The sequence below is a fragment of the Giraffa tippelskirchi genome, chromosome 5 (genome assembly GCF_054371585.1).
Source record: "Giraffa tippelskirchi isolate mGirTip1 chromosome 5, T2T-mGirTip1v1.2.pri, whole genome shotgun sequence".
In the NCBI taxonomy this organism is placed as follows: Eukaryota; Metazoa; Chordata; class Mammalia; order Artiodactyla; family Giraffidae; genus Giraffa; species Giraffa tippelskirchi.
Window position 1 is genome coordinate 4,395,501 of NC_137279.1, and position 27,245 is coordinate 4,422,745.

Sequence of the window (27,245 nt, forward strand, 5' to 3'; positions counted from 1 at the left end):
TTTAATCAGTATGCACAGTGGCCATCTTCAGTGGCCTGAGACCCACGAAAGTAGGTTCTGTTTGGTTGCAGTCATGTGTTAAGTTTTAAATACCAAAAACTTAGTCTTTGAACCATTTTCTTGATGACGCTTGAGATCTTTTATATCTGTTTCTCTTTCAGGAAATACATTTCTACATTTTAAAAGTGAAAATTTTTGTAATTATGAATCATAATGGGCAAATTTTTATTTTGCGAACTTCACTATAACCCATTCTATCAAAATTTTATCAAAATGTGTTTTAATACACTAATCATGAACTTTTAGAATATAGCTTTTAAAAAAATTTAATTTTCAGTCCTGTTGGGACTTAAAATGTAGGTTTTTTTTTTTAACTGTCATTTCAAAGTGACTTGTCATTTGTCATCACTGTAATGAAAAACCTTGAACTCTAAACACCTCAAACTTGAAATCAGTGCGATTGCCAGAAAGGACATCTTATAAGATGAGTTTCTAAAAAGTAAACAAAAGGCTTGGGTTAGTTGCCTGGCATCATTATGCCAGCTGATTTGTTTTGTTCAAATAAATTTCTTTGGCTGGTTGTCCATGTTGTACTTTAACCCAGTTTCTGATAAGCAAACTTTAGTGAGTTAGATTTGGTTTAATCATTAGTCATTATCACTGTATCAGTCCTCACTTTGCTGATCAAGGAAGATCCTGGGGATTATTTTTAAAACTCCTGAGCATCTTTTGTGGAGAGAGTATGCTTTAACCATTAAAAAAGAATACATTTTAATGCATTATAGTGGGTTTAGTTTCTTTTTAATTTTGAAGCCTGGATTGCATAGCGTGATAACTCTGTATTTTGTTTATTTTTAGAAAACTTCTTAAAGGCCAAGGTACTTGCTGTGTAAACAAATTGTATAAGATAAAACATAAATAAGTAGGTATTTAATCTGCTAGTAGAGTGTAGAATATATGACTAGCATTTTATTCATCAGTAGTTTGATTTCTTGCAAAAATCTAACCATGGTTGGTTGGTCTTTTTTTTTTTAATTCATCAAACTTGATTTTGATGTTAGTGCACATATCTCTTTATTTAACACACCTAACAGAACACATAGTCTTTATAATACATTTATTTATGCAGATGAAAAATATTTGAAGTGGTTGACTATACCTGTTTTATTATTTTGCATAATGATTCTATATCAACTTTTAAAACAAAAAGCTTTTCCAAAATACTGCAGAAGGTAGTACATGCTTTAAATATTCAATAAAATTTATCACATGTTTATTGGACACCTGTAGAGAAAATCATTACCTTTTTAAAGAAGCAAATTTAAGAATTTTTTACTCCTTAGAGTATTGTCTTGAAGAAGCAGTCCTTTCTACCTTTCAAATGGCTCTTATCATGAAGTGAGACTGCATGAAGCCACAATTAGATCAGCTGGAATCTCTGCTCCTTTTATATTCAGAACTTATTAAGCTATCTTTATTTTGCTTTATTTGGTTTATTTGGCTGAATAGTGAATGAGAAACTATAACAGAAACTCCGGGAATATCTTTAAACCAGTTGGGTACCATTTAGTAACTTTCTTCTTAGTCTTTTACCAGGAGATACACATCCTGTATCAGAATTCCATTCTTATGACATTATTAGGCAGATTTATTTTTAGCTAAAAGTCTAATCTTTAGTGCTTTTTAAATTTTATTTAAGTGGTATTATAATTAAAATACAAATATATTTACACATTTTACATATGAAATAGGACTGGATAATTTTTCGCATTTTGTTTGGCTGCAAATACGACTGATTTTTTTGTTGGGGAAGAACTGAAATATCCTCTTCCCTATCGGTCAAGAAGGTTTCAACACTTTATATCACTTTTACAAAGACTTTTAAACCTAATTGTCCAAAGATATGAACTTAATGTCTTTCTAAACCTTTTAAAAATTATTTTTATGTGGTCATAAGCAAAAGCTAGCTGGGAATCTCTTTTTAAAATGTAAGTTTGCTTCTGAAATGAAGGGCAAGGGCATTTTGTTCCCCTGAGAACTGGACTTTGGGGATAAAGTCCAGGCAGACTAAGGCCTGTTAGTGATCGGGCGTGAGCCAGCAGAGGCTCCCAGCCCGGGGCTTACATCATTTAGAGGCTCTGGTGCGGACCCGGTGTCACAGTGTCGTCTCGCTGCTGCCACCACGTCCCTTCCTGGCAGCTGCGTGCAGGTGTGTAGGCGCACGGGTGTGCTGGCCTCACCTGGAAGGAGGGCGACGCGTGGGGGACGCCAGCAGACTGGGCGGCTCAGCATCTTGTGTTGTTCTCAAGAAGACTTTCAGTCCATGTCCTAACAGTATCTTTATATTTTTGAAGGATAAAAAGCACATTCTCCTTCCACACTTTCTTACTCTTTCCCCATCAAAACAAGTTCATGAATTTTGTGAGACAGAAAAATATGGGACAGAGAAAGAGGTGCCATTTCACAGGCCATCTGACCTTTTAGTCTTCTTTAGAAAAAAATAGCTAAAGCTAGGTTTGGAGGGAAATAAAAGAGAAAATGCATTAATCTGAATGTTTTAAAAAACAGATGTAAATTACATGCTATTTCCACCCCCTTGTTGGCTTATGTAGAATTGTTCTCACTTTAGGGAGGCTCAGGGTATTGATTTATTGAAATGAACACATTTTCCATTCTTACCGAGTGTTCCCTATAACAAATTTTAATGTTCAGCTATTATCAGACTTTTTTAATCTAAGAGAAACTTTAAAAAAAAGTATACTTTTCGTACCAAGACTATTTCCTTTATTCAGAGGTCAGTGTTAGTGATGTTACAAACATCTTGGGATCACATAACCATTACTCTGGGCTGTTGAGATGAACTCACTTCATCCCCTGAAAAATGTATCAGGTTTCTGGATTATCTTTACTATTTCTGTTTAAAAGGGCAACTTAGAATTGAAGATGGAAGTGAAACTTAAGGTTTACTTTTCCCATCTAAATGCCATTAATATACACATATTTTTCTTCATAAAATAGGTTATTTTTGTAGTTATGCTGTAGTTGATTTGTAGATAACCACACATTTACGTATGTAAATCTTTTTTACATATACGTATGCACGTGGGAGATGAGTTCATAAACATTTGGCACTATTATCACTATTATAAGTGATTCTCTGTTAATTTCTTAGAAATGGCCATCTTCTGAACCTTCCTTTAGAATAATTATAGTGTCTTTTACAAGACAGAGTTTCAGAATCATGTGTCCCCTTGAGAATCTATATTCCACGTAGACATTATGGCTTTCTTAATTCATAAAAATTCTCTAGACTGCCATTTTCCTAGCAAATTTAGCATTCTACCCAGTACACAGAGATTTAAAATTCTAAATAGATTGCAGAAATTCCAATCTTGGCTAACTTAAAAGATTTTCCTGACCAATTTAATATTTAGGGTGTTTAAATTGAAAAGTGGCTGTTATTCTAGAATGTCACTTTTAAAACTATTGCACTGAGATTAATTGGTCGATTGCTGGTTGAACTATGCAATTATGGAATTCTGAGTTGATGGATATATTTTATTAATATATATATTACTTATTTTCACTAGGGAACAACATTTGCTATCATTTAAATAAGACTAATAGAATTATATGATTTAAGTAGACATATTAGTTTAGATAGGAAAAATAACTATAAATGTTTCTTTAAGGATAAAAATTTAATAAATTCTAATTTATGTCATTTGTGCGTGTGTTGAGATAATTTGGCCATTTGACTAAGCTTTCAAACACATATGACAAGTCACATAGTTGATCTGATAGGCTGTTACGTTTGATCCTTTATATTAATTTCATGGGATAAAAAATACAACAAATTCTGTATTACTGCTCTCTGTCATTTTTTCTTATTCAGCTTTCACTTATAAGTCATCATCAACTTATACCAAATTGAAATGGAGATAATAGAGGAAATATTTACTAATTTAAAACTTGATTTACTACTTAGTCATATTTATTGTTTTATGTTAACCCCAAAGTATGATTTATGCTAAAAATAGCTCTAGAACTGGCTACAAGTTCCTGTATCATAGGATTGAAATTCAATTGGTAAAATTTAAAGAATATAAATATTTACAGTTTAGTATAGCTGTGCCTATTTTGTATTTGTTGTAATATCTCTTTGGTAGTTACATAACATTAGTTTCTCCTAAGTAAATAAATATTTTTAGGTGAGTAAACATTCTATTTTAAGTACTTGTTTGAATGGTTGTAGACCGACTTTCTCATAAGGCAAAATTGTTTGTATTCTTTCATAGTGTAGAATTTTCCTTTTTTTCTAAGGCTAATGAGTTAAAATTAATTTTCTCTACATGTCTAAGCTCATGATAGTTTTGGAAGGAAACTATACTAAGATGTGTGTTTATAATTGTGTTTTTTAAACAGAGAGTGAAAAATAAATCATTGGAGGATGTGGTTATGTTAAATGTTGACACAAACACTTTAGAATCACCATTTAATGACTTGAGCAGCCTACCAAGCGATGTGGTAAGTGTGGAGGGTGTTTTGTGGTGGACATACATATATATGTTTTCTCCTGGACCCTTGAATCTCCAGGAGTTGCTTTCCCACTTTCTCTATCTGAAATAAAAGGGTTGACTATGTGCATGTGGTGTGAGAGGAAGCAATGTAGAGCCTTAATTTAATATTTTTACCTTTTGGCAGTCGAGGAGATGTCGAATGGAGCATCACGTTCCTTATTGTAAGAGTAGGATCGTAATTAAAAAGCTCGATGCATTCATTAGGCAGAGTTTCTTTAAGCACAAGTCTCTTCATCTCATCTTAATCATTATATTACAAAGTAGGCATTTCTGTCTGCCTAGTGGCATGTCTTGCAGAAGAATGAGCGAGGTTTGAAGGCAAGAAGAAGAAGGGGGCCAATTATCGGCTTTTGCTTCCCTGCCACCTGCCAGCGCTTTTCCTTTTAATTAATGAGCTGATGGCACTGGTCAATATAATAAGAAATGCTTGTACAGTTGGGGTCAGAAAATTCTGGCTTTGATCTCCCTCAACTTTCTGAAACATTTATTTGTTTTCTCTAAATTATTTCAGTTTTATTTTTAATCTTTTCTCTCCTGCTGAGGGCTGCAAGAATGAAAACCTACACTGTTTGTCATTTGCTCTGGCAGAGCACAGACTGCTTACTTAGGATTCTATTTGTAAATTAAACTGCAAACCCAGTTTGTCATAAAAGACATCTGATCCTTTTGAAATGACGAAAACTGTCTTTTGTCTGTAAAGGCTGATAAATTAAGTGCCAGCTCTCTTTTGGTCTTTGATCTTGCAGAGGTGTGTGTGTGTGTGTGTGCATGTGTGTGTCTGCAGCTTATAATAGGATATATTCTGTATTTTGTGTTAAGTGGTTTTCAGAAATGCATTTTTTTTGGCCTTCGTATTACTTAGAACAGGGTACAAATGCAGATTGTACTGCTTCTGTATATATATTCTAATGTCTATTTTAAAATATCTATGTAACATAATTTAAAATAACTCCCTTTTAAAAATCCACTTATTCAGATCTAATAAAATTTGGAAATAACCTTCAAAATATTATTATCCGTAATATTGCAAGTATTTTGAAATCATTATTAGGTTGTTTGAGTTTTTAATTATTTTTTTTCAAACTCAAAAAATACAATAATACTTGCCTTGATTGCTTTTATGGCTGCTGATAGGAAAAATGTGACTTTAAAGTCAAAATCAGATTATTTATGCCGATAAATAACCTAAAATACTTGCTGACCTTGAAGCAAATTAACTGAACTACTTTATCTCACTGTAGTAAAATTTGTGCTATGTATGAACAAATCCAAACCCAGGCCAGTGAAGAATTATATTATCTTTTTAGCTCATTATAACTAGATTGCCTCATTATAAAAATTCTGCAGAAGCTGCTAGAAAGGATTAGAGTTGTTCATTTAGAAATCCATCAAAGTAGTCTTCACTGGATAGGGACATAATTATGAAAATAAAGTCCCAGCTTTTAAGAGTGTTTTCCTTAAGTGCATATAGTCCCTACAGTTAATTCTGTAAGAGAGGATTGTTTTGTGTTGTTTTTTTTCCTTTAAATGAGGAAGAGTAAGAAAGAGAAAGAAGAAATCAGCTTTCTTGCATTTTATTAAAATGTTTATAGTCAGCTGTGGCAATAGCTGATCATTTCTTTGAGGAAAACAGTCTTTAATAGTAATTTTTTGATGGGTGATTCTGTTCAAATTGGGAACTACTACTTTCCTAGTAGAATTAGTTTGGTATTTAAACATTTATTCAAATATATGAAGAAGTTAAACAATATTCACGAAATATAAAAACCTAAATATGTGCAATGACAGAAGGGATCATCCCACTGGTTAGTTATAAGCGACAGTTAATCAAACATAACCAAAATAGTAAAGAATATTCATAAAAAGGAACTCTGCAAGGTGATGTAGATATAGCTATTGTATTTGTATGGTTGAAATTAAGGACTGCAGACTTAGAGAAATTTGAAGAATGAATAAACTCAAATAGTTCTCAGATGGAGCTAGGACTATTTACTGAAAGTGTGAGATATTTTAAAGTTATAATCCTTTTCTAAAAATATTTCAGGTGGTTGTTTAATCCATCTCTAAGCTTTTTCATCACTTTTCCAAAGTAGGAACGAGTATCTCTCATAGTGGGGAAATATGATAAAGTCATACTTCCTTTAGTTGTAAATGTTTTGAGTGAGATGTGTTCAGATCACAACTGATAGTCCTGAATTTTTTTGTGACTTAATAAAATATGCTTGAAGCCTGAAAAATATTACTGTTGGTATTGTTTGATAATTTAATAAATTACCTGACACTCAGACGAGGGCCTTTTAAACTCACCCACCCGAACGTTTACGCTTACGGGCTGGGTGACTCTGTGTACATGTGCCCTTCATTACCGTGTCAGCTTGACCAGTGCTCTTGGCTGCTCACAGGTCAGTGGTCACAGTTGTCCTGAATTACTAGTTCTTTTTTCCTGTGGACCCTCTGCTGTGCTGCATGCTGTAATCTTCTTAATGGCTTCATTCCAATATTCACACATAATATTTTAGATTTATTGACTGTTAGAAATACTACCATGCCAGTAGCAGTTCCGCTGCTCTTAAGGTATTTAAAATTGGAAGAATAAATCAGGCCAAAGCTTTCAGGAACCCTTTGTTTTCCTTAAGGGAAAGGAAAAAAACCCTCTTCCTGTCTTCTGACAAGAACACTTGTTTTTCGATTTCATCATTTCAGTATAGATTTGGATCATTAAAAGAAAAAAAACAAATTTTATTGGGAGTGATTTTAATGATATTGATAATTACATGGAATAACTTTTAAAAGCAGTTGACCCATTAAAATATACTTTTGTAGTTTTTGTCTACAAATACATTGTGATTTTATATTTTTTAGTGGCTGTGCCAAATATAGGTACCTTCAAACATATGTAGTTTGAGTGTTTTGAAATAAAAGAATAAATTTTAGGGCTGTGTAACAATATCAGTTGCAGTTACTGTTATTGTGGTATGTTTTTAAGTGGGGGCAGAAAGAGCCAGTTTGTATTAAATATAACATTTGAAATCTCAAATGAGTTCATTTTAATTTAAGAAAATGCACTATTGAGACCTCTTCCATTGCAAATACATACAGTATACAAATTTAGTTTTGATTATGTAATAATTTAAAATGTATTTCTAGAGTATTAGTACTCATTTAAATTTTCATCATCCTTAACATTTTAAAAAGTAATTTGGAGAATTGTTACTGTTTCAGAAATGAATAGGATACCCCACTTGTGGGAAAATTAGGCTAATTCGAATTATAATGAAATATAAGAAATCTGTCTTTATGTGAATGTTCAGTTAATTATAAACTAACTCTTATAGAAGAAAGCTGCTTAGAATTGATATCTGAAAAAAGTCACATGCATTAGAATATTCATTACTTAGGAAAGCAAATTTTGACCTGCATGGCAAAACTGTTTTTAAATAATTTCAACTTACTAGACTGTGAAGAATAATATACTCCGAAGCAGGTCAAAATACTACCTCTATGCTAGATGAGAGGGTGAAGGCACAGAACTCGACTGTTCCTGGTGCGGCTAGAGCTTTATTTCATACATGTTGATTCTCACACTTACGGCCCAAACACTAGTGCATGGTCCTTCTCATCTAAACGTGATACACAGTGTACTAACTACCTCTTGTTGATGTAGAAGCCCACTCTCCATTCTAATCTTGTTAAAGAAATATCATTATGACCTATTTCACTTAAATTAGGATTGTCAGCACTGTTTTAAAAACTCATTTTCATGTTCTGTGTAGTACTACTGGAAAATGATTTTCTATTTTCCATTCAAGGTTATGTAGAAAATACAGTTTGCACACTGAGGACTTATTGTACCTTTCACGGTAGGCCGCAGTATGTTATAGGATGGTGACATTCAGTGTAAAGCATATTTAATTATTAAAACATTGGAAAGACCTTATTATAAAATAGAGTCCTCTAAAACATGGTGCATCTGAGACTTTCAAGTATCACACCAAGGACTAGGTTAATGGTTTCACCATGACGTGAACAGGAAAGGCACAAATTGCTCTGATTAACTAAAAATCACTACAAGCCTTAAAAATAAAGGAAAAAAACCCAAACTCTAACTAAAATTTTCAGATAATCTAAATTCAAATGAGTTGATTCATTTGGGAATAAGTTTGGGAAAGATTGGCTTTCTTGGAGAATTTTTAAAAATCAGTGTAAATTCAAGTATATAAATAAATTTAACTCTTAACCAACTGTACAGGTAGGTCAGTAAATATGTTTAATTCACTGGATAGTTCCTCTAATCTAACATGAAGGTTTAATATGTTAAATTGTCATAATATATGTTATAAAGAAAAAAAGGAGGCCCCAGAGAATATTCTATTAGTTCCAGGCTCTCCAGCGCTCGGCTGTAATCCTTATCGCGTTTAGCGGTAAAGGAAGCCCCAGCAAACCTCTCAAGTGTCCAGATGAGAAAGATAACAGTTTGACTCGGGTTCTAGAGGGATTTCGAGGACGTTGTTTTGTTTAATAGGGTAGACTCCAGGAGACGCTCCCTGTCCAGCTAGTGGGCCGGGCACTGGGGCAAGGCCCTGCTCGCAGCCGCAGGCGGTGGGCAGTGTGGGCGTCCAGCCAGCGGCCCTGGGAGAGAGCCGAGGTTGCGCCTCTTCCGCCCTCTGTCGTGGGGCTGCTGTCACGTCCCTATGCAGAGCTGCTTCCAGAATGCTCTCTAAGGGTGTTTTCATCTGACTCCCACAGTAATGGGAGGGGGAAACCTGGAAGTGGGTTTAATCTCTTCCTTTGTGGCCCGGGGGCCACCGTGTGTCTCCTGGCCCTGGAGGAGCAGGGCATGGTGGCAGACCCCAGGCTCCTGCGCCGGCGTCGGCTGTCATGGGGGCTCCCGTTTCTTCTCAATAGTTATTTTCAGAGATGAGACTGTTTGCAAAGGTTTTTTTGGTCTGTGAATACGAACAGATCCTGCTGTGTTCTCCTACTGTTTTCTCCGTGTGTATTTTTTAATATAAACCTTGAATACCAAAGCGTAATAAACCAAAAAATTAAAAACTCAAAATCTTAATTAATTGGGCTTCAGACGTTTAAAAGTTCTTCCCTGTTTTCTCCTGGCTGCACGGGAGAATCTGTCCAGCCTGCTCCGTTCCTCCCTTCATGTCTCTGTACATTTGCCATTTGAAAGTTGATTTATAATTTGTTACTTTTAGTGATTTTTTTCAGTGCTCATGAGTTTCCTTGGTTTTCTCATGGCATTTCATTTCCATCTAAATTAGCTAGCCTTTCTCCTAGTATCTTTTTTCCTCCTGTGTCATCTTAAAAATGCACTTCTTTTTCTTCTTGCTGCCTGTGTGTGTTTATATATTTTAATGTAAAGACCTTGATGTTGGCTTTAATTGAAAATTTTTTCGTGTGTGTTTCAGTTCTTGTCCATATTTGAGAGACTTTTTGTGCACGTGATGTTGTGAGCACTGTCACGATAGTGGTTCCCAAATCCTGCTGACATGATGACAGCTTGGTGGGCTTCTCAGTGAATGCTGGATCCGGGGCCCATCATAGACACTCGGATTCAGTCACCTAGAGAAGTGAGGACGGAAGTGGTTCATTTGTTCCTTCTCTCACTCAACAAATACTGATGAGGCACCTACTGTATGCCTGTATTGCACTGGGAGCGGGCTAGACAAGATGTACACTCTGCAGTCCTGAGGCTCACGTTCCATCAGCTGAACCCAAGCCCCTGGACACACCAGGTCACGGCGGTGCTGGGAGACAGCTGGCTAACCCAGCGGGGTTAACCAAGCACCTCAGAGAACTTAGGGTCTCTGCTGCCAAAGAGAGGCTACGTGAGACGCTGGTAGACTGACAGCACCTCTGCTGTGAGTGAGTCTAACTGAAAATAGCTGTAGTCAAGCCAAGAGGCCACTGTTACCTGTTGGTAAACTCACATCTGCCTTTTGTGGTTCAGCTCAAGACGTCAGAGTGTCTGCACAGAACTGTCCTGAACAGTGGGTGTGAGTAAGCCACGCAGAGAGGGAGGAGGAGGGATAAGCGTATGCAGAGGTTCTGCTGTTGGCAAATTCAGGAAGGGAGAGGAGCCCTGTGTAGCTGTGGTGAGATGCACAGAAGCGAGAGTTACACACAGTGAGGTGGTAGAGATAGCAGGAGTGAGAGCGTGAGGTCCCTGGTTCTTGTTCAGGACTCCAGGCTTTACTGGCCATTCACTGGAGATCCACAGCGGAGGAATACTAGCGCAGGCCACTTAGGCTTGTAAAAATGCCATCTCGGGCTCGAGCTCCTGAAGATCCCTGGGTCTGACGAAGCAGAAGGAAGCAGGAAGATGGGTTAAGAGACCGTTTGCAGTGGTCTAGGAGAGAGAGGATCGCTGCTTGAAATTGATAGTGGCAGGGATTTGGAGCAAAGTGGACGGATTTGAAATCCATATCAGAGGTCAGATGGTTGGGGCTCGGCGACGTGATGTGCTGCTCGTGGAAGATGCGAAGGGTGCAGTGTTGAGAGGGCCTCCAAGGGTCCTTTCTCAGCTCCTGGATCTCGGAAGTATCATTGCTTTTGAGACACTGGCGTGGCGCTGGACTTGAGAAGGAGTAAGAGCAGTCTTGGTTGTCTTCACTTTACAATCCCTCTGAAGGGAAAACACTTGTAGATGACACCATATTTTAGGTTCCGATAGGTAATTTAAGCATTCAAAGAAACAGTGTCATGATGCCCTCTGCCAGTGTATCATATGTTTTTCATTTAACAAATGTTAAAGGTTAGTGTTTTAATCCTTAAATAGAACCATGTTAGAAAATTAAGATGGAAGGGTTCGTTTTATTTCCTAAAAAACTGAACATTAGAAGGATTAAAGTGTAGGGATTTAATTTTGGATTCATACAATGACCATAAGATGTTTCATGGAGAATAAAAAAGATTTTAACTTTGTAACTTTTTTCTAAAGCAAGATATTATTTGAAGCATTAGCTCTTCTGAATGTATGTAGTTTCTGGAGTAGAGTTCAGTGAGGAATATGGATATTTACATCACAGGGCCATGTCAGGACACATAGTTTACTCCGATGTTATTCCCGAACGTTTATGTTTACCTTCTGTTCTTTTTTTTTTTTTTTTTTTTATAAATTTATTTATTTTACTTGGGGGCTAATTACTTTACAATATTGTAATAGTTTTTGCCATACATTGACAAGAATCAGCCATGGGTTTACATGTGTTCCCCTTCCCGAACCCCCCACCCACCTCCCTCCCCCTCCCATCCCTCTGGATCATCCCACTGCCCCGGCCCCGAGCCCTTGTCACATGCATCGAACATGGAATGGTGCTCTGTTTCACATATGACAATACACATGTCTCAATGCCATTCTCCCAGAACGTCCCACCCTCACCTTCTCCCTCAGAGTCCATAAAATTGTTCCATGCATCTGTGTCTCTCATTCTGTCCCGCATATAGGGTTATCGTTACCATCTTTCAGATTCCATATATATGCATTAGTATACTGTATTGTTGTTTTTCTTTCTGGCTTACTTCACTCTGTATAATGGGCTCCAGTTTCATCCATCTCAGTAGAACCGGTTCAAATGTATTTTTTTTAATGGCTGAGTAATATTCCATTGTGTATATGTACCACAGCTTCCTTATCCATTCATCTGCTGATGGACATCTAGGTTGCTTCCATGTCCTGGCTATTGTAAACAGTGCTGCGATGAACATTGGGGTACACGCGTCTCTTTCAATTCTGGTTTCCTCGGTGTATATGCCCAGCAGTGGGATTGCTGGGTCATATGGCAGTTCTATTCCCAGTTTTTTAAGGAATCTCCACACTGTTCTCCATAGTGGCTGTACTAGTTTGCATTCCCACCAACAGTGTAAGAGGGTTCCCTTTTCTCCACACCCTCTCCAGCATTTATTGCTTGTAGACTTTTGGATAGCAGCCATTCTGACTGGTGTGAAATGATACCTCATTGTGGTTTTGATTTGCATTTCTCTAATAATGAGTGATGTTGAGCATCTTTTCATGTGTTTGTTAGCCATCTGTATGTCTTCTTTGGAGAAATGTCTGTTTAGTTCTTTGGCCCATTTTTTGATTGGGTCATTTATTTTTCGGGAATTCAGCTGCAGAAGTTGCTTGTATATTTTTGAGATTAATTGTTTGTCTGTTGCTTCATTTGCTATTATTTTCTCCCATTCTGAAGGCTGTCTTTTCACCTTGTTTATAGTTTCCTTTACCTTCTGTTCTTTACCCTGATGTTTCTCTTTGTGATCCTAAGAAGTGAAATGAAAATTAGTGGGTTATAGTGGTTGATTTATTTTTCCTGAGAAGCCACGTCTGAAAGTCAAGAGAAAGACCTGTCAGTCCCATGAAAAATCTCAGCTCCTTTATGTCACCTCCCTTCCTAACCCCCGTAAGCATCATTGCTTCACTCTTTTAATTTATGCCTGTTTGCTGTGTTTACTCATGTAATTCCCTCAGTTTACTCATAGTCACTTAGTGCTAAGAGGGCAAGGGTGAGAATTGGTAATATTATTCACGTTGCAGTGAACTCTCACTGTGTTCAGACCCAGGCTGTAATTCTGACTGCTCGGAAGCCTGGATGCTCATTGTATGAAAGGAATTTGAACACTTGATAAGAGCAGTGAAATTATGTTTATTCTGAAGTTTTTTCACATTTTTTGGGGGGGAGGGTCTAGTATGATACCTAATTAGACTTAAAAAATAATTTATATACAGACTAAATATGTCAAAGTAAAACATCAGTTTTGAAGTCATCCTCAGCCATCAGACATTGCAGCTTACTTTCTTAAGAATAAAAAGAGAAAACAGTGGATACTTTTTCAGGAGGCCATGATAGGATTTTGTGATAACAGCAGTGTTACCAAAGCTCCAGGTGCTTTGCTGATTTCAGTTACATGTGAATATAAACTTTAGGTTATCATGGAAAGATGTACTTTTATGTCAAAACTAAACTTAGAAGTTTGTGAATTAAGCAGAAACTGCTATTTCCCAGACCAGGTATTTTAAAAGAAGATACATCACCTTTTTTTTTTCCAATTAAAATATATATATTAAAATGTCCTCACAGCTAATTAGGACTGCAAAGGGCAGTGGTAACTGGTGATAACTTACTCCCATGGCCTACAGTACAGGAAAATAACAAGGTTGACAGTTATTTTCTATTAGAGGAGTATCCTCATATCTGAAGCTGACTGTTAAAAAGCGTTTCATTTTTACAGGTTGTTTCTGAGCTCTCATGGCTGCACATAGAAACACGTAACTCATTGCCCCTCTGGTCTGAGAAACCGGGACCACCACCCATCTGCTGACAGCTGAGGCTCACCTCGAGTAGGTCAAGGAAGAGCTCATGTGCAGTTTGTAAAGGCTGAAATAATGTAGAAATAGGCAAAGGAAAACCTTACCCATATTTCTTGCAAGGCAGTTTTTTTAGTCTCACATGTCTGTATGAAATTGTATGAATAGTATGTTCAACATGAATAGTCTGTTCATGTAAAATAGCACAGTCCACAGTAGAAACATAATGTAGGCCACATCTGCAATTAAAACTCTTCTAGCCACCATGCTAAAAAGCAAAAAGAAATAGCTGAAATGAATTTCAATATTTTATTTAACCCAGTATATTCAAAATACTGTTTCAACATGTAATCATTAAAAATTGTTAATGAGGTATTTTACTCTTTTTATGGTACTAAGTCTTCAAAATCCAATGTGTTTTTTTTTAAACTAGCAGCAGCTCTCAGTTTGGGCGAGTCACATTTCAGGTGCTCCTGCGTCTGGTGGCTACCCTACCGGAAGTTCTAGAGCAAATATTTTCTTCTTTCCTCTGTTCTGTAGACCTCTTGATGGAATTCAGGAACTGACACTGACTAATTTTGGAAGTGAAGGCCACACAGTTAACGATTTTGTTTAGGAAGGGCTTGGGGCAATGTGATAACTTGCTTGGCGATTCAGCAGTCAAGGACTTGGGGCAGTAAAGGCTGAGGAATGGCCCGACTTGCTTCCAGTCTCTGGCAGCACAGGTGTTGTGATCGTCCTGAGGGTTCAGGATTTGTGAGGAGCTGAACTGTCACTTTCAGGTTTGTTTTTTTAAGGCATTTGCTCCATGTACTTTATAATCCGTACAGCACCCCACCAGCTACGGATTGTCTTATTTTTTTTAAGAGTTTTGTGTTCATTTGTGTCTGCACTGGGTCTCGGTGCTGGGCGGGCTTTCTCTAGTCGCAAGGAGCCAGGCTCCTCCCTGTTGCTGTGCGCAGGCCTCTCGTGGCGGTGGCTCATCAGCGGTGGCACACGGCCTTAGTTGCACCGTGGCGTGTGGGATCTTCCCGGATCAGAGCTTGAGCCTGTGTCCCCTGCGTTGGCAGGTGGATTCTTAACCACTGGACCCCCAGGGAAGCCCCACTTTGAGGTTTTGTAGAAAAATACATCTTGAGGAACTCACTTTTGCAATGATACAAGGCATGACGTTTAATTTTTTTTCTTCTAAAGTAAACATAACTCAATTTTATTTTTATAATACTTTGGAAGATTGGAATGTTATTCTTTTCATGATAAGCCTTTCTGGGGGGCATTAATGAAGTACATGTGTTGATTTCATCCCCATTGTTTTCTTTTAAAAAGGCATTTGGAGCTTAACATTATTACTATCTTCAGAATATAGGACATTAAGTCAGAGGTTTGTTTTTGCATCCTTCAGCTGTATTTATTTTTGAATATGTGGGTTACCTAAAAATGTGCATTTATTGAGGTTAGATTTTAATAATAACAACTTCTTAAATGAATCCTGGTTTATGCACTCTGTGGGCTAAGTGAATTAGGCTCTAAACTTTTATCTGGATCTGTGGAGCTCAGATATAAATTGAGAAGATCACAGCTATGGGGAAAGACCTATACTGCAAAGGCCTTTCTGCATAGATTATGAGCATCCTAACTCAGTAATTTTTTCAAAACTGTGGTTATAATTAGACCCAGTGGGGGTCTGTGTCTTTGATCAGATCACAGTGGCTGTGACTTTACACTGGAAAATGTCACTCCTGTGAAGGTTTATCACCTGTAGAGCTGGTCCTGCCTCTGATGCTGTATTCATTTCTCATTAGCATTATTCAAAGTTTGGTTGTTAATTAGGTTGACACTTCAGTTACAATCATCATCCACAGGAGCAGTCAAGACTGCTTGTATAAAGAAATGTAAACACTCCTCCTTGCACATATACATAAAGGAGGAGCAGTGTCGTTAACCTGGTAGTTATCTGTTGTAAGGACGAGAGTATGCCCTGGTAAGGGAGTGGGCCAACCAGAACTCGGCCCATCAGTTTCTTTCTTAAGAAAACAGGATTTCTACGTGACCTCATGGTCCCAGGTAGAGCATTGCCAAGGAACGTATATGCGCATCACTAGTACTTTTTAAGTGTACAGAGTGAGGTTTCTACGTGGGAAAGGAATGGGTCAAGTGAACTGGAGGCGTGGAAACAGATCATATCACGTCCTCTTTAAAAAAAATAAGAGTACACATCAGGAATGTGATTGTGGGGCTGGTGGTCTACTCACTAAGTCGTGTCCGACCCTTGAGACCCAGGCTGTAGCGCACCAGGCTCCTCTGTCCATGGGATTTCCCAGACTAGAATACTGGAGCGAGTTGCCATTTCCTCCTCCAGGGGATTTCCCAACCCAGGGATTGAACCCGCATCTCCTGCATTGGCAGATTCTTTACCACTGAGCCACCTGGGAAGCCCCAAAATATTAATACACAGGACCTGAAATTAAAGGATGCAAGTGTATGAAAAATTATAGCAAACATAGGGTATGCAAATTTCTTTTAAAAGTATGCAAATTTCTAGATCATTTGTTTTCCTTTGATTTAGAAACATTATTAGTGGGATAACTGGTTCGTAAGGCAATAATGTTGAACTCGAATCCTGCAAATGGTGGTGGGAAAAACTGGACAGAACTGGGTTGAGATCTCAGTTTCGCCTCTTGGTAGCCAGATATTAAGGAAAAGTCAGTCCACACATTCGAGCCCCTGTTTATTCATTCATAAACGGTAACATGAGTACCTGGCGTGGAAGACTGTTCACAGCAGATGGGACAGTCAGTGTCTAACGAGCATAACAGAATTCCCCACTCGCGCTTAGGTTCTCAATAACCTTAACTCCCTTCCCACTTTCTAATAACGCTGAAAACTGTTCAACAAGTGACTGGAAAATTATATGTACAGATGAGGCTTCGAAAAATAAAATTAAACAGCCAGTGATCCTGGAAGGCCTGGAACAAGTAACCTTCCGTAGCAGAAACAAAACGCTCCCCAACCAGCTTTATCTCCAAACAAGTAGACACACGTTGTAATGGCTAAACATCTGCAGGGAAGTGCTCAGGAGCAGTTTACTGTAAAATAATTAAAGCTTATTTATGTCAGGAGGCCTTGGGAATAAAAAAGGAGCGCACAGACCAATTTGCATTAGCGCATTACTGTGAGCCCCTGCTTCCCTTTCAATTAACAGGCCAGCAGGTGCTGCCCGCGGTCAGGATGATACGCGGCGGGCGGCAGCGAGGAGGAGGCGTCCCGGGCTGACCCGCGGCCGCCGCGGCCTGCCTGCGGATCCTCTCGTCCCTCGCAGTACCGATTTCTGAGGTGTGAATATAACGATTCCTCTCTGTCACGCAGGTCTCGGCCCTGAAAAATAAACTGAAGAAGCAGTCTACAGCTACGGGGGATGGAGTGGCCAGGGCCTTCCTCAGGGCGCAGGCAGCTTTGTTTGGATCCTACAGAGACGCTCTGAGATACAAACCTGTAAGCCTTTTCCTTCGTCACTGGTTTAATTTGCTCTTGGCTGCTTCTTTGGAATGAAACACTTGAATACCCCCCACCCTCAAAAGTTTCATAAAGGTTTTTGAAAATCCAAACTGATATGCTTTAAAACGTGATGTTCCTTCTCCAGGTTCTTGACCTTTTGGCTTTAGCTTTTTCAGTCAATAACCCTCTAGTTAAGTATTTCCCACATTCTCTTGCATATAGCACCTTGTTTACCATTCTGAAATTGGAATTCTTACCTTTTAACTGATGAACTGGGTTAATGCATTTTGGAGTGACTACTCAATCTTGCGAAGATTACTAAAAAATTAACCAGGCAGTTGGGTTTATTAGTTTAGAAATGTCAAGTACATTGTGAAAGTTTAAATGTGTTAGAACCAGCACATTTTGCAATATTTAGAAATTTATTGTTTTCCTAATTCATAACACTTCTCTAAGTGGGCTTCTCTGTTTAGCACATCTTAGCTCACTTTGCCATTTCTTTTTTAATACCCCAAACTGATTTTATGTAGAATTGTGACCCACGTTGTTCAGTAGCCCAAAAAGATATAAAGTAAAATGTTTTTCTTTCTCTGAATTACTGGTTAAGTATATTAGTCTGATTTTACTAAAATGATTACATCACCCTTTTGTACCAGATGAATAAATGGATTAAAAATATTGTTAGCAATAAGACCTGTTATCTAATAGGAATTCCACCATTGTTAGGCTGTGTAACCTCAATGCATTTCTTTATTCCTTCTCGACTTCCATATCTTATTTGTGAAATGAGAATTCTTATACCCCCTCTGGCTGTCTTTCAGGACGAGTGTATAAATTGTGTCATACACTGTGTGCAGTAAACAAGCACTGAACAAACGTGGTGGGTTGAGTGCTTTCTGAGCTGACTTCCAGATGACTGGCTCCCACCCAGTGGCTCCTGTACCTCTGAAGAGTTACTGAGTCACAAAGAGAAGTCTGTAAATTTATAGGCAGATCAGCTGCTGTCTCTAGAAAAATGCATATGGCCTAATTTGCTTGCTAATCTTTTTGAAATGTGTGTATATTTTTTAAAGCATGATGTAGAACTCATAGTACCATACATAATATATATAACTCACGTAGGGGAGTCTTCATAGATTACTGATAGTTATAGGGTCTCATTCTTTAAAAGACTGGAAACCAGTCATCCATTCTACAGTGGAGCATATTCATCGAAATTATCAAACATCAGTTGAAACATAAAAATGAGTGTGAAAGACCAACTTAGTGATTGATTTTGGATATCACATGTTTTAGAAAGAGATTGGTTTCAGGTTTACAGTTACAGGAGGAAAGTTAAAGGATCACTTTGCTGGAATTTTGCAACATTTAAATGATAATCTTTATAAACTACATTTTTATTTTTATTTTCCTTTTTAAACTTGTAAAAGACTTCAGATTTGAGGAAAACAGCTTGAAGAGAAAATTTTTTAAATGATTTAAATTATCAATGTTGTTAGGTGCTGGTTAAAATTATAATAAATCCCATCTTTAACATCAATTACTATAGTTTTTATAGATTAATTTTCTCCTTCTTTGAGCTTAATTAAACAGATAAGGGTACTAGGTTTCTGACTTTCCTTCTAAGCATCGTGAAAGCCAGATTCTCAGTATCTGTGGGAAAATATTTAATTTTGTCAGGGAGTACCTTTCCTGTTTATTCATCGCATTTTGTGAATTTGTTAATCTATCTATAGTTTTCCTTTTTATGTGTGATGTTTTCTCCTGCTTTCTTTACTGCTGGTTCTGTCTGGGAATTGAAGGGTAGTGTTTTCATTCTGCCTGTCTTCACATTTCTTTGACTCAGTCTTCAAATGAAAAACTTAATTTTTAAAGTATGCTGAATGTACTTAGACGTTTTTTCTTATATATTTTCAAAATAAATAGTTTTTAAGGAAAATTATTTATTGTATATAAAACACTCGTTATTGTCTCAGGTATTATCTTTACAAAAACTCCTGTATTCTGAATTATTGAAAGCACGTTTTTTTATTTTATGCAGTCTTTTTGACATTTACGTAATAGGCATGTATCTTCAATATGTTTTCGATGTAAAAAAAAAAAAAAGAGCCAAATTTAGAAGTTATAGTTATATCATGGATAGTTCAGTTGCTAAAGAATCCGCCTGCAATTCAGGAGGCCCCGGTTCAATTCCTGGGTTGGAAAGATCCGCTGGAGAATGGATAGGCTACCCACTCTAGTATTCTTGGGTTTCCCTTGTGGCTCAGCTGGTAAAGAATCCACCTGCGGTGTGGGAGACCTGGGTTCGATCCCTGGGTTGGGAAGATCCCCTGGAGAAGGGAAAGGCTAGCCACTCCAGTATTCTGGCCTGGAGAATAGTCCATGGGGTTGCAAAGAGTCGGACACAACTGAGCGACTCTCACTTTCACTTTCATCATAAATATATTTTGGTTGCTGTTCAGTTGCTCAGTTGTGCCCAGCTCTTTGCGACCCCATGGCCTGCAGCACACCAGGCTTCCCTGTCCTTCACCAACTCCCAGAGTTTGCTCAAACTCAGATCCACTGAGTCAGTGATGCCATCCAACCATCTCATCCTCTGTCGTCCCCTTCTCCTCCTGCCTTCAGTCTTTCCCAGCATCAGTGTCTTTTTCAGTGAGTCAGCTCTTCACATCAGGTGGCCAAAGGACTGGAGTTTCAGCTTCAGCATCAGTCCTTCCAATGAATACTGAGGGTGGATTTCCTTTAGGATTGACTGGATTTGCCTGTCTTCTTCAACACCACAGTTCAGAAACATCAGTTCTTTGGCTCTCAGCCTTCTTTATGGTCCAAATCTCACATGTGTACATGACTACTGGAAAAACCATAGCTTTGACTGGACAGACCTTTGTGCAGCAAAGTGATGTCTCTGCTTTTTAAAATGCTGTCTAGGTTTGTTATAGCTTTTCTTCCAAAAAGCAAGCGTCTTTTAATTTCAGTAGTATCCTCCAGCTAAAAGTGAAAGTGTTAGTCACTCAGTCATGTCCAACTCTTTGTGACCCCATGGACTATAGCCTGCCAGGCTCCTCTGTCCATGGAACTCTCCAGGTAAGAATACTGGAGTGGGTTGCCATTCCCTTTTCCAGGTTGTGGAGTACAATCGGAAAGAAAAATATTACAAAATAGCTTTTAATGGATGTGTGTTCTTTAACTAGATACTACTTTTTGAAGTTTCACCCACTCTTTCCTTTACATTTGACAAAACTGAGCGTGTTGATGAGGTCTGTGATGGCCCAGAGGCTCAGGGCCCTCCCTTTGCCTGGCGTTCAAGGCCATCGTAATGGACTGTGTCTTCCTTTACTTTTCTGCTAAGCTTTGACCTCAGATCAGAGAATTCTGCCTGAGGCTCCAGATGTCCTGAGCTTCTCAGGCTTCTAAACCTTCATTTACAATGTTCTTCAAATGAAAAACTTAACTTTTTAAGTGTAATTTAACTTTAGTTTAAATTTAACTTAGTTTAATTTAGTTTAAATTAACTTAAGTTTAATTTTGTAAGTGCTGCCTTCCTGGCAGTGCTTGTGTGTGTCTAGCTTTTAACAGCCATCTGGTTTCTTCATGATGCTTTAAGCGTGGTTCATACTGACCCTCCCTTTCTATGAAGTGATTTCCCTGCCTTAGCACATTTCCTATCCCTTTTTGTGCATTACTATAGTTCTCATATTATTGTTACTCACATTCAGTTTAGTCGCTTAGGTGTGTCCGACTCTCTGCAACCTCATGGACTGCAGCACGCCAGGCTTCCCTGTCCATTACCAACTCCCGGAGCTTACTCAGACTCATGGCTGTTGAGTTAGTGATGCCATCCAACCATCTCATCCTCTGTTGCCCCCTTCTCCTGCCTTCAATCTTTCCCAGCATCAGGGTTTATTCTACTGAGTCAGCTCTTCACATCAGGTAGCCAATGTAATGGAGCTTAAGCTTCAGCATCAGTCTTTCCAATGAATATTCAGGACTAATTTCCTTTAGGATTGACTGGTTTGATCTCCTTGCAGTCCAAGGGCCTCTCAATTACATTAATTGACTCTTACTTACATTAATGATTTTGACTCTTACTTATATTAATGATTTTTTAATTGCTATTAAGACAACTGACCATTTAGTGCCTGCTGGATCCCAGGCATTGACGTGCCCTTTATATTAACTCTTTCACTTAATCTTTATAAGCCATCAGAATACCACCCCATTCATTTTGAAGATAAGAAAAATGATGCTCATGGAGATTAGCAGCCGTCACTGAGGTCCCCGGCTGATGGCGAGAGGGGCCTGTGTCTGCGTCCCCTCTTCCCAGGGTTCTGCTCGCCGGCTGGCGTGCAGCGTTTCCACTCCGTCCTGCCTCTTAGCTCATGCTGTACACTCCTTGAGATAAGTCTGCTGAACCTGATGTTTCCTCTAAATGACAAGACATGGAAGACTCTCAGTATTTGTTTATGTGAAGACTGAGTCTCAGGAACATTCTTGAGAGATGTAGGTGGTGTAGGCGCCTTACGGAGTGTGTGTGAGCTGGGGAAGCAGCTTGTTTCCTCCTGCCCTGTAAGGCCAGGCATGGCTCGGTCCACCCAGGGTCCTCCACTCAAACTGCTCCTTCCTCTTCTCCTCCAGCCTAACATACCCTCTCCAAGTGATGTGCTGGCATGGTTGACAAACTGTCCTTAACTGCAGAGAAAATCATAAAACTCCTTAAAGTTTTTAGAAAGTGATTTCAGTAAAATAATGGATGTTTGGCTGGTTTTGGATTTTTTTTAGCCAACAGCAAGTGTAGCTACTTTTAAGAATTCAGAACCAGGAGGTCAAACTAATATGCTAAATAAATGGAGGCAAAGTGATGAGGGCACAGACTCTAGAACAGTCTGAATCCTCACCCTGTGACTCAGCACTTTTATGACTTTGGGCTGATAACCTCTTAGTGCTTTTGTTTCCTATGTTAAAAAAAAAAGGCAATAATCCTTCCTGGGTGGTTTAGAGGATAAAATGAGTTCATATATGTTAGTTACTGGAACGGTGCCCGGCATGTAATTGATGCTGTATTTATTAGCTATGATCATTAAACACAATATATTACAAGTAGTAAATTTGGTAAGGAATATTCCCTCAACATAACTAAAATAGAGGACCCTCTGCTGATCTCCCAAAGAAAAGCATTGTTATAAACATGAGAGCGCTTTTAAATGATGGCACTAAATAAAGGGTCATCATTTGTACTGCTGCGTATTAAAAATAAGTCAGATTTTTGACCAACAGGTAGTGCTAAAGAATTGTTTAATGAGTTAAAATACGGCTCAGTATATTCAAAAGCATATGCTTTATTACAAGAACATAGGGATAATACTTAAATGTGTTGCTTTGAATATTTAGGATGACGTCATTTGTTTCAAACACCCAAGCTTTTCTGGGCTTCCATGAGCCTTGCTGATGGACAAAAAGGAAATTCTTTTTACAATAAAGATGAACTAAAGTAATCTGGGCCCTCGTTTGACAAGTAGGAGAAGCATTGGGACAGTTGGACGAAAAATGCCATGTAACCTGAAAAATCTTTGATTAATGTTTTCTGTGAGAACCTAACTATATTTTTAAGATTCCCATGAGAGAACTCGTGGCAGAATCTTTTGGAGATTTTAAAATGTTAATATACCATCATTATGCAGACATTTTTGCTCAGTTTGTTTATGTAACTTACCTAACAGTGACATTACACATTAAGTCTGAGTGTGTTAAGGAACTGAATAAGTACTGTGTTGACACTTTGGATTTTACTTCACATTTTTGTACAGTATCATTCTTCCTGACACCTTCATTTTCTTTCCCAGCATGAACTTTCATGAAGTCATGCACATTCTTAAAGCATAAAGATCTGTGTCTTTGTATAGGTCTGCTTCTTAAGTATTTCCTTATTCTTGTGAAGTTTCCTACTGTGGAGAACAGTCTAGAACTTGAAACATATCTATTCTTAAAAACAAACTAAGCAAAAATGTTATATTAATTTAATAATGATAATTTCTCTGAAGCCGAAAATAATAGAAGGGTAGGAAAAACAACCCCATTTCATCCATAGATTACCTGTGCCTTAATTATCCTATAAAAATAACTCAAATAGTAACTAGTGGGTATTTATTGAACAGGCAGAATGCAAGGTACTGTGTTGGGCGCAAAGGTGCGTAAGGATTTAGTCTCAAACCTCGAGAATTCACAGATAAAATGTATGAAATGATGTTTCACACAAGGCAGAGGATGAGCGCCAGAAGAGAGACGCACACCTGCCTCTGGATATTCAGAGGCTGCAGAATTGACTTCCTTCCAGTGAATGTAAGCTGAGACATCTCGAGGCACATCGTGGGCTCCAGCTGGAGCAGGCTGAGGCCACTGAGGACAGGTCTGAGTTATTTAAGTGCCATCAAGTACGGGTGACTTGAGGTGAAGTTTCAGGAATCCTGGCTGCATGGCACGCTCTTTCTTAACTATTATTAGTCATCATACAGATGACATAGAGTGACCTTGTTCTGTGGATGATCACGGCTCTGCTTTTTACGTTTTACGAGGTAAATCGGGCATGAACGTCGGTGTTTTACCTCTGTTGGTGGCACCTGATCTTGGAGCGCCTGGCGTGTCGTCCATTCACCCTTCAGATGTGCTTGTTGACTGACATGCTTAATGTAACCACAGCTAGTGCTGGTGGGTCCTCGCTGGGAAGTCTGGTCCTCTTCTCTGTCGGGAGAGCTTCATCCTGCTATACAACAAACCACATTTCCTTACATCCTTCCATGCCCCTGTGTGTGGCATTCCAGTGCTGTGATTGTGGTTTTCATTCCTTTCTGTTGCCTCATCACTGTTCCATGAGCAAGAGAGTCCTTTCCTTTACCATCAGTTCACAGTTTTCCCATGAAGAGTTTTTCTTCTCCATCTTTCAGTGTTTCTAGCTGATTCTTCTGTGCCTCCACTGGACTGTATATTTGTTTACTTACTTCTTCTGTCAATGAACCATGTAATTAAAAAACATGAATTGTATTACAGATAAGTATTTCTCAGTTGCATAAATTTTTGTCCCTAAGTAGGGTGATCGGCTTGACTTTAATACTTAGCTCTATCTACACAGATAATTGCTGGATGTCAGGACATGTTCCAAACTTGAACTTCTAGCTTGTGTTAAGTATCCCCAGGCGACCTTCACGCCCTGTACCCTTCCCTGTGCTAGAGGCCCAGCCCAGGCTGAACTGGCTGGTGGTCTTTTCAGAGGAAAGTTGCTCTTGGCTAAATGGGTGGTGCCTCACCAGGTACCCCATCTTCTCCTCCACCCTTACTCCCAAAATACCAGCAACTGACCGAACAGGCTGCGGGAGACTGGCCTCCTTCTGACCTCAAGGCGGAATGGCCTGCCCACAAGACTCATGCTTTTCCACGGGTTCAGGTTGAAGCCACATTCTCACCTGTTTTTTCGCTGCCATCTCCTGTTCCCCTTTGCACCTATTTCCTGAGAACTCTCCACCAAAAAGTCACTCGAACAAGAATCCCCATCTCAGGCGTGGCTCAGAACCCGAGCCAAACATACGCCAGAACTGATTTTATCAGATTCGTCTTAAATCTGGATTTTGTTCTGTATTCCTGGTCTTTAATAAACAATAGCATCTTCTGATCCTCAGGCTAGAAATCCAGAAGTCGTCTTTCACCCTTGCTCATCTTCTTCTTGTATACCTGTACCCCTTACACTTTTTGTCTCCAAATGTCTTTATGCTCTTAAAAATTGTCAAGGACATCAAAGAACTTCTGTGTATGTCAGTGTATCTATCACTATTTACCATATTAGAAATGAAAACTGAATGTATGTTAAAATTAATTTTAAAACAATACAAAGTAATTTAAAAAGAAAAATAATTTAAAAAAATGAAAAAAAACACAAACCTACTAAAGATAACATAAAACATGTTTTCATAAAAATAACTATATTTCTAAGCAACTTAGAAGAATGGCACTGTTTTACATTTTTCCAAATCTCTTTACTGTCTGGCTTAGAAGAAATTGGCCAGATCTGTTGCACTATCACAAATTATGAAGCCTTTGGAAATCGCTGTTGAATCTCATAAGAAAATGAAAGTGAAAAGAGCAAATAACATCTTAGCACTATTATGAAAACAGTCTTAATGTCACAGATCCTGTGAAGAGATCAGAGTCCCTGGACCAGCTTTGAGAACCACTACTACGTATCAATTGACAAACAAGTCCTTTTGATTTTGCCGTGAAATGTTTAGCAGCGTCATTAACCATTCAAACTTCAGACTCTCACAACCCGGGTGAATCTGCTTAAACTCTGCTTCTTCATCTGTAAAATGCAGTAATAATCACAGCTTATTGTACTTTTACAGATTCCATGACATGGAATGCATAAAATATTTCATATAGTCTAGGGTATCCAGAAATAGGGTAATTTGAGGTTGAGAGCATGGAGTGAATCCTGTTTCTAACACTTGGCAATGCTGTGCGGTCTTGAACCAGTTACTAAAACTTCATGTTTTAACTTTTGTTGTTGTTGTTCAGTCACATCCAACTGTTTGTGGTCCCATGGGCTGTAGCCCACCAGGCTCCTCTGTCCATCGGGCTCTCCAGGCAAGAGTACTGGAGTGAGGATCCATTTCCTTCTCCAGGGGACCTTCCCGACCCAGGGGTCAAGCCCGCATCTCGGGCACTGGCAGGCAGATTCGTTACCGCTGAGCCACCAGGGAAGCCCATGTTTTAGTTTCGTATATAAAGTATGATGATAATGAGCTTGAGATTTGCGTGAGTTAATATGTATTAAGTGTCTTACAACAGTGCCTGGTACCTAGTAAGTGTTACGCACTCATTAGCTACTGTTATTACTGTTAGTCGTCATTTGTGTCCTATAAACGTCAGGTAATGGAAGTCATTCCTGTTTCTTTCTTTCTGCTGCCTAGTTCGTGTCTCCTTGCCTGATTGATTTTGCACTGTTAACTGATCTGCCTGTTGCGTTGTTCCCTCTTGCCCGTAAACTCTCCATTCTAAGACACAGACACAATCTCATCACCTCCTTGCGTATACACGTCTCTGAGTTGCCCGAGGTCTCCAAGGAGAGACCTGATGTCCTAGGATGTGGCCCAGGCTGGTCCGCCTGCCCTTCCTCCCGCTCTTTCTGTTAGTTGTGTCCAGTGGCCCCTAGGCCAGCTCATCTCCTCTTACCCCACTTTGGCGCTTTCTCTCCAGGCGCACTGGGCACGTCATGTCCACATCTGTCCTCTCTCAGGACTGTCTGTTCCCTCTGTGATTCATAAACCTTCCGTTCATTTTCAAAACCAGCTCACCTTCCGCTCTGAAGTCACAGAAGGCCCCTCCTGAGATCTTTCCCGCTGCCAGTGTGAACTGGGAGTTTAGGGGCCAACACGGGACATGGAGTCACTTTACTCAGAACACGGCGGTGTTTGAGAAACCACTCAATCCTAGTCCCGATCTCTAGCCAGATCATAAATAAACCAGAAGATCCTAAGGAGAGTTCCTTCTTACCGTGCCATCCAGCTCAACCTGGATTGAAAGGAACTCCCACCAGGGAGTCACTTATAATCAGTTTCACAGGGTACACCCCAAAGGTGACAGCCGCTGAGACTCGTGTGTATTTACACATAAAGCTTTAGAGCACTGTTAATCAAGACTTATTTTTCTTTCCCCTGAGAGAAAATTCTAAGATGTGTCAGGGCTTTGTCTTTTTGGTGATCATTAAGATGAGATGGCTGGATGGCATCACTGACTCAATGGACATGAGTTTGAGTAAACTCCAGGAGTTGGTGATGGACAGGGAGGCCTGGCATGCCACAGTCCATGGG

General features: G+C 38.8%; 1 protein-coding gene across 39 annotated transcripts in view; it reads left to right on the plus strand.

Annotated features, from left to right (window-relative positions):
* Positions 1-27,245, plus strand: part of DENND1B (DENN domain containing 1B) — a 363,581-nt gene that overhangs the window by 167,232 nt on the left and 169,104 nt on the right. For 34 of the 39 annotated variants that reach the window (XR_014055159.1, XR_014055160.1, XR_014055177.1 and 31 more), the window contains 2 exons: positions 4,426-4,527; positions 17,263-17,388. Coding sequence is in view for 11 of the 39 variants with exons in the window: in XM_081495284.1 (XP_081351410.1) it covers positions 4,426-4,527; positions 17,263-17,388 (228 nt within the window). In the remaining 28 variants the exon portion in view is untranslated. The remainder of the gene's footprint in view (positions 1-4,425; positions 4,528-17,262; positions 17,389-27,245) is intronic. The other 5 variants (XR_014055170.1, XR_014055175.1, XR_014055171.1 and 2 more) reach the window with 1 other exon arrangement.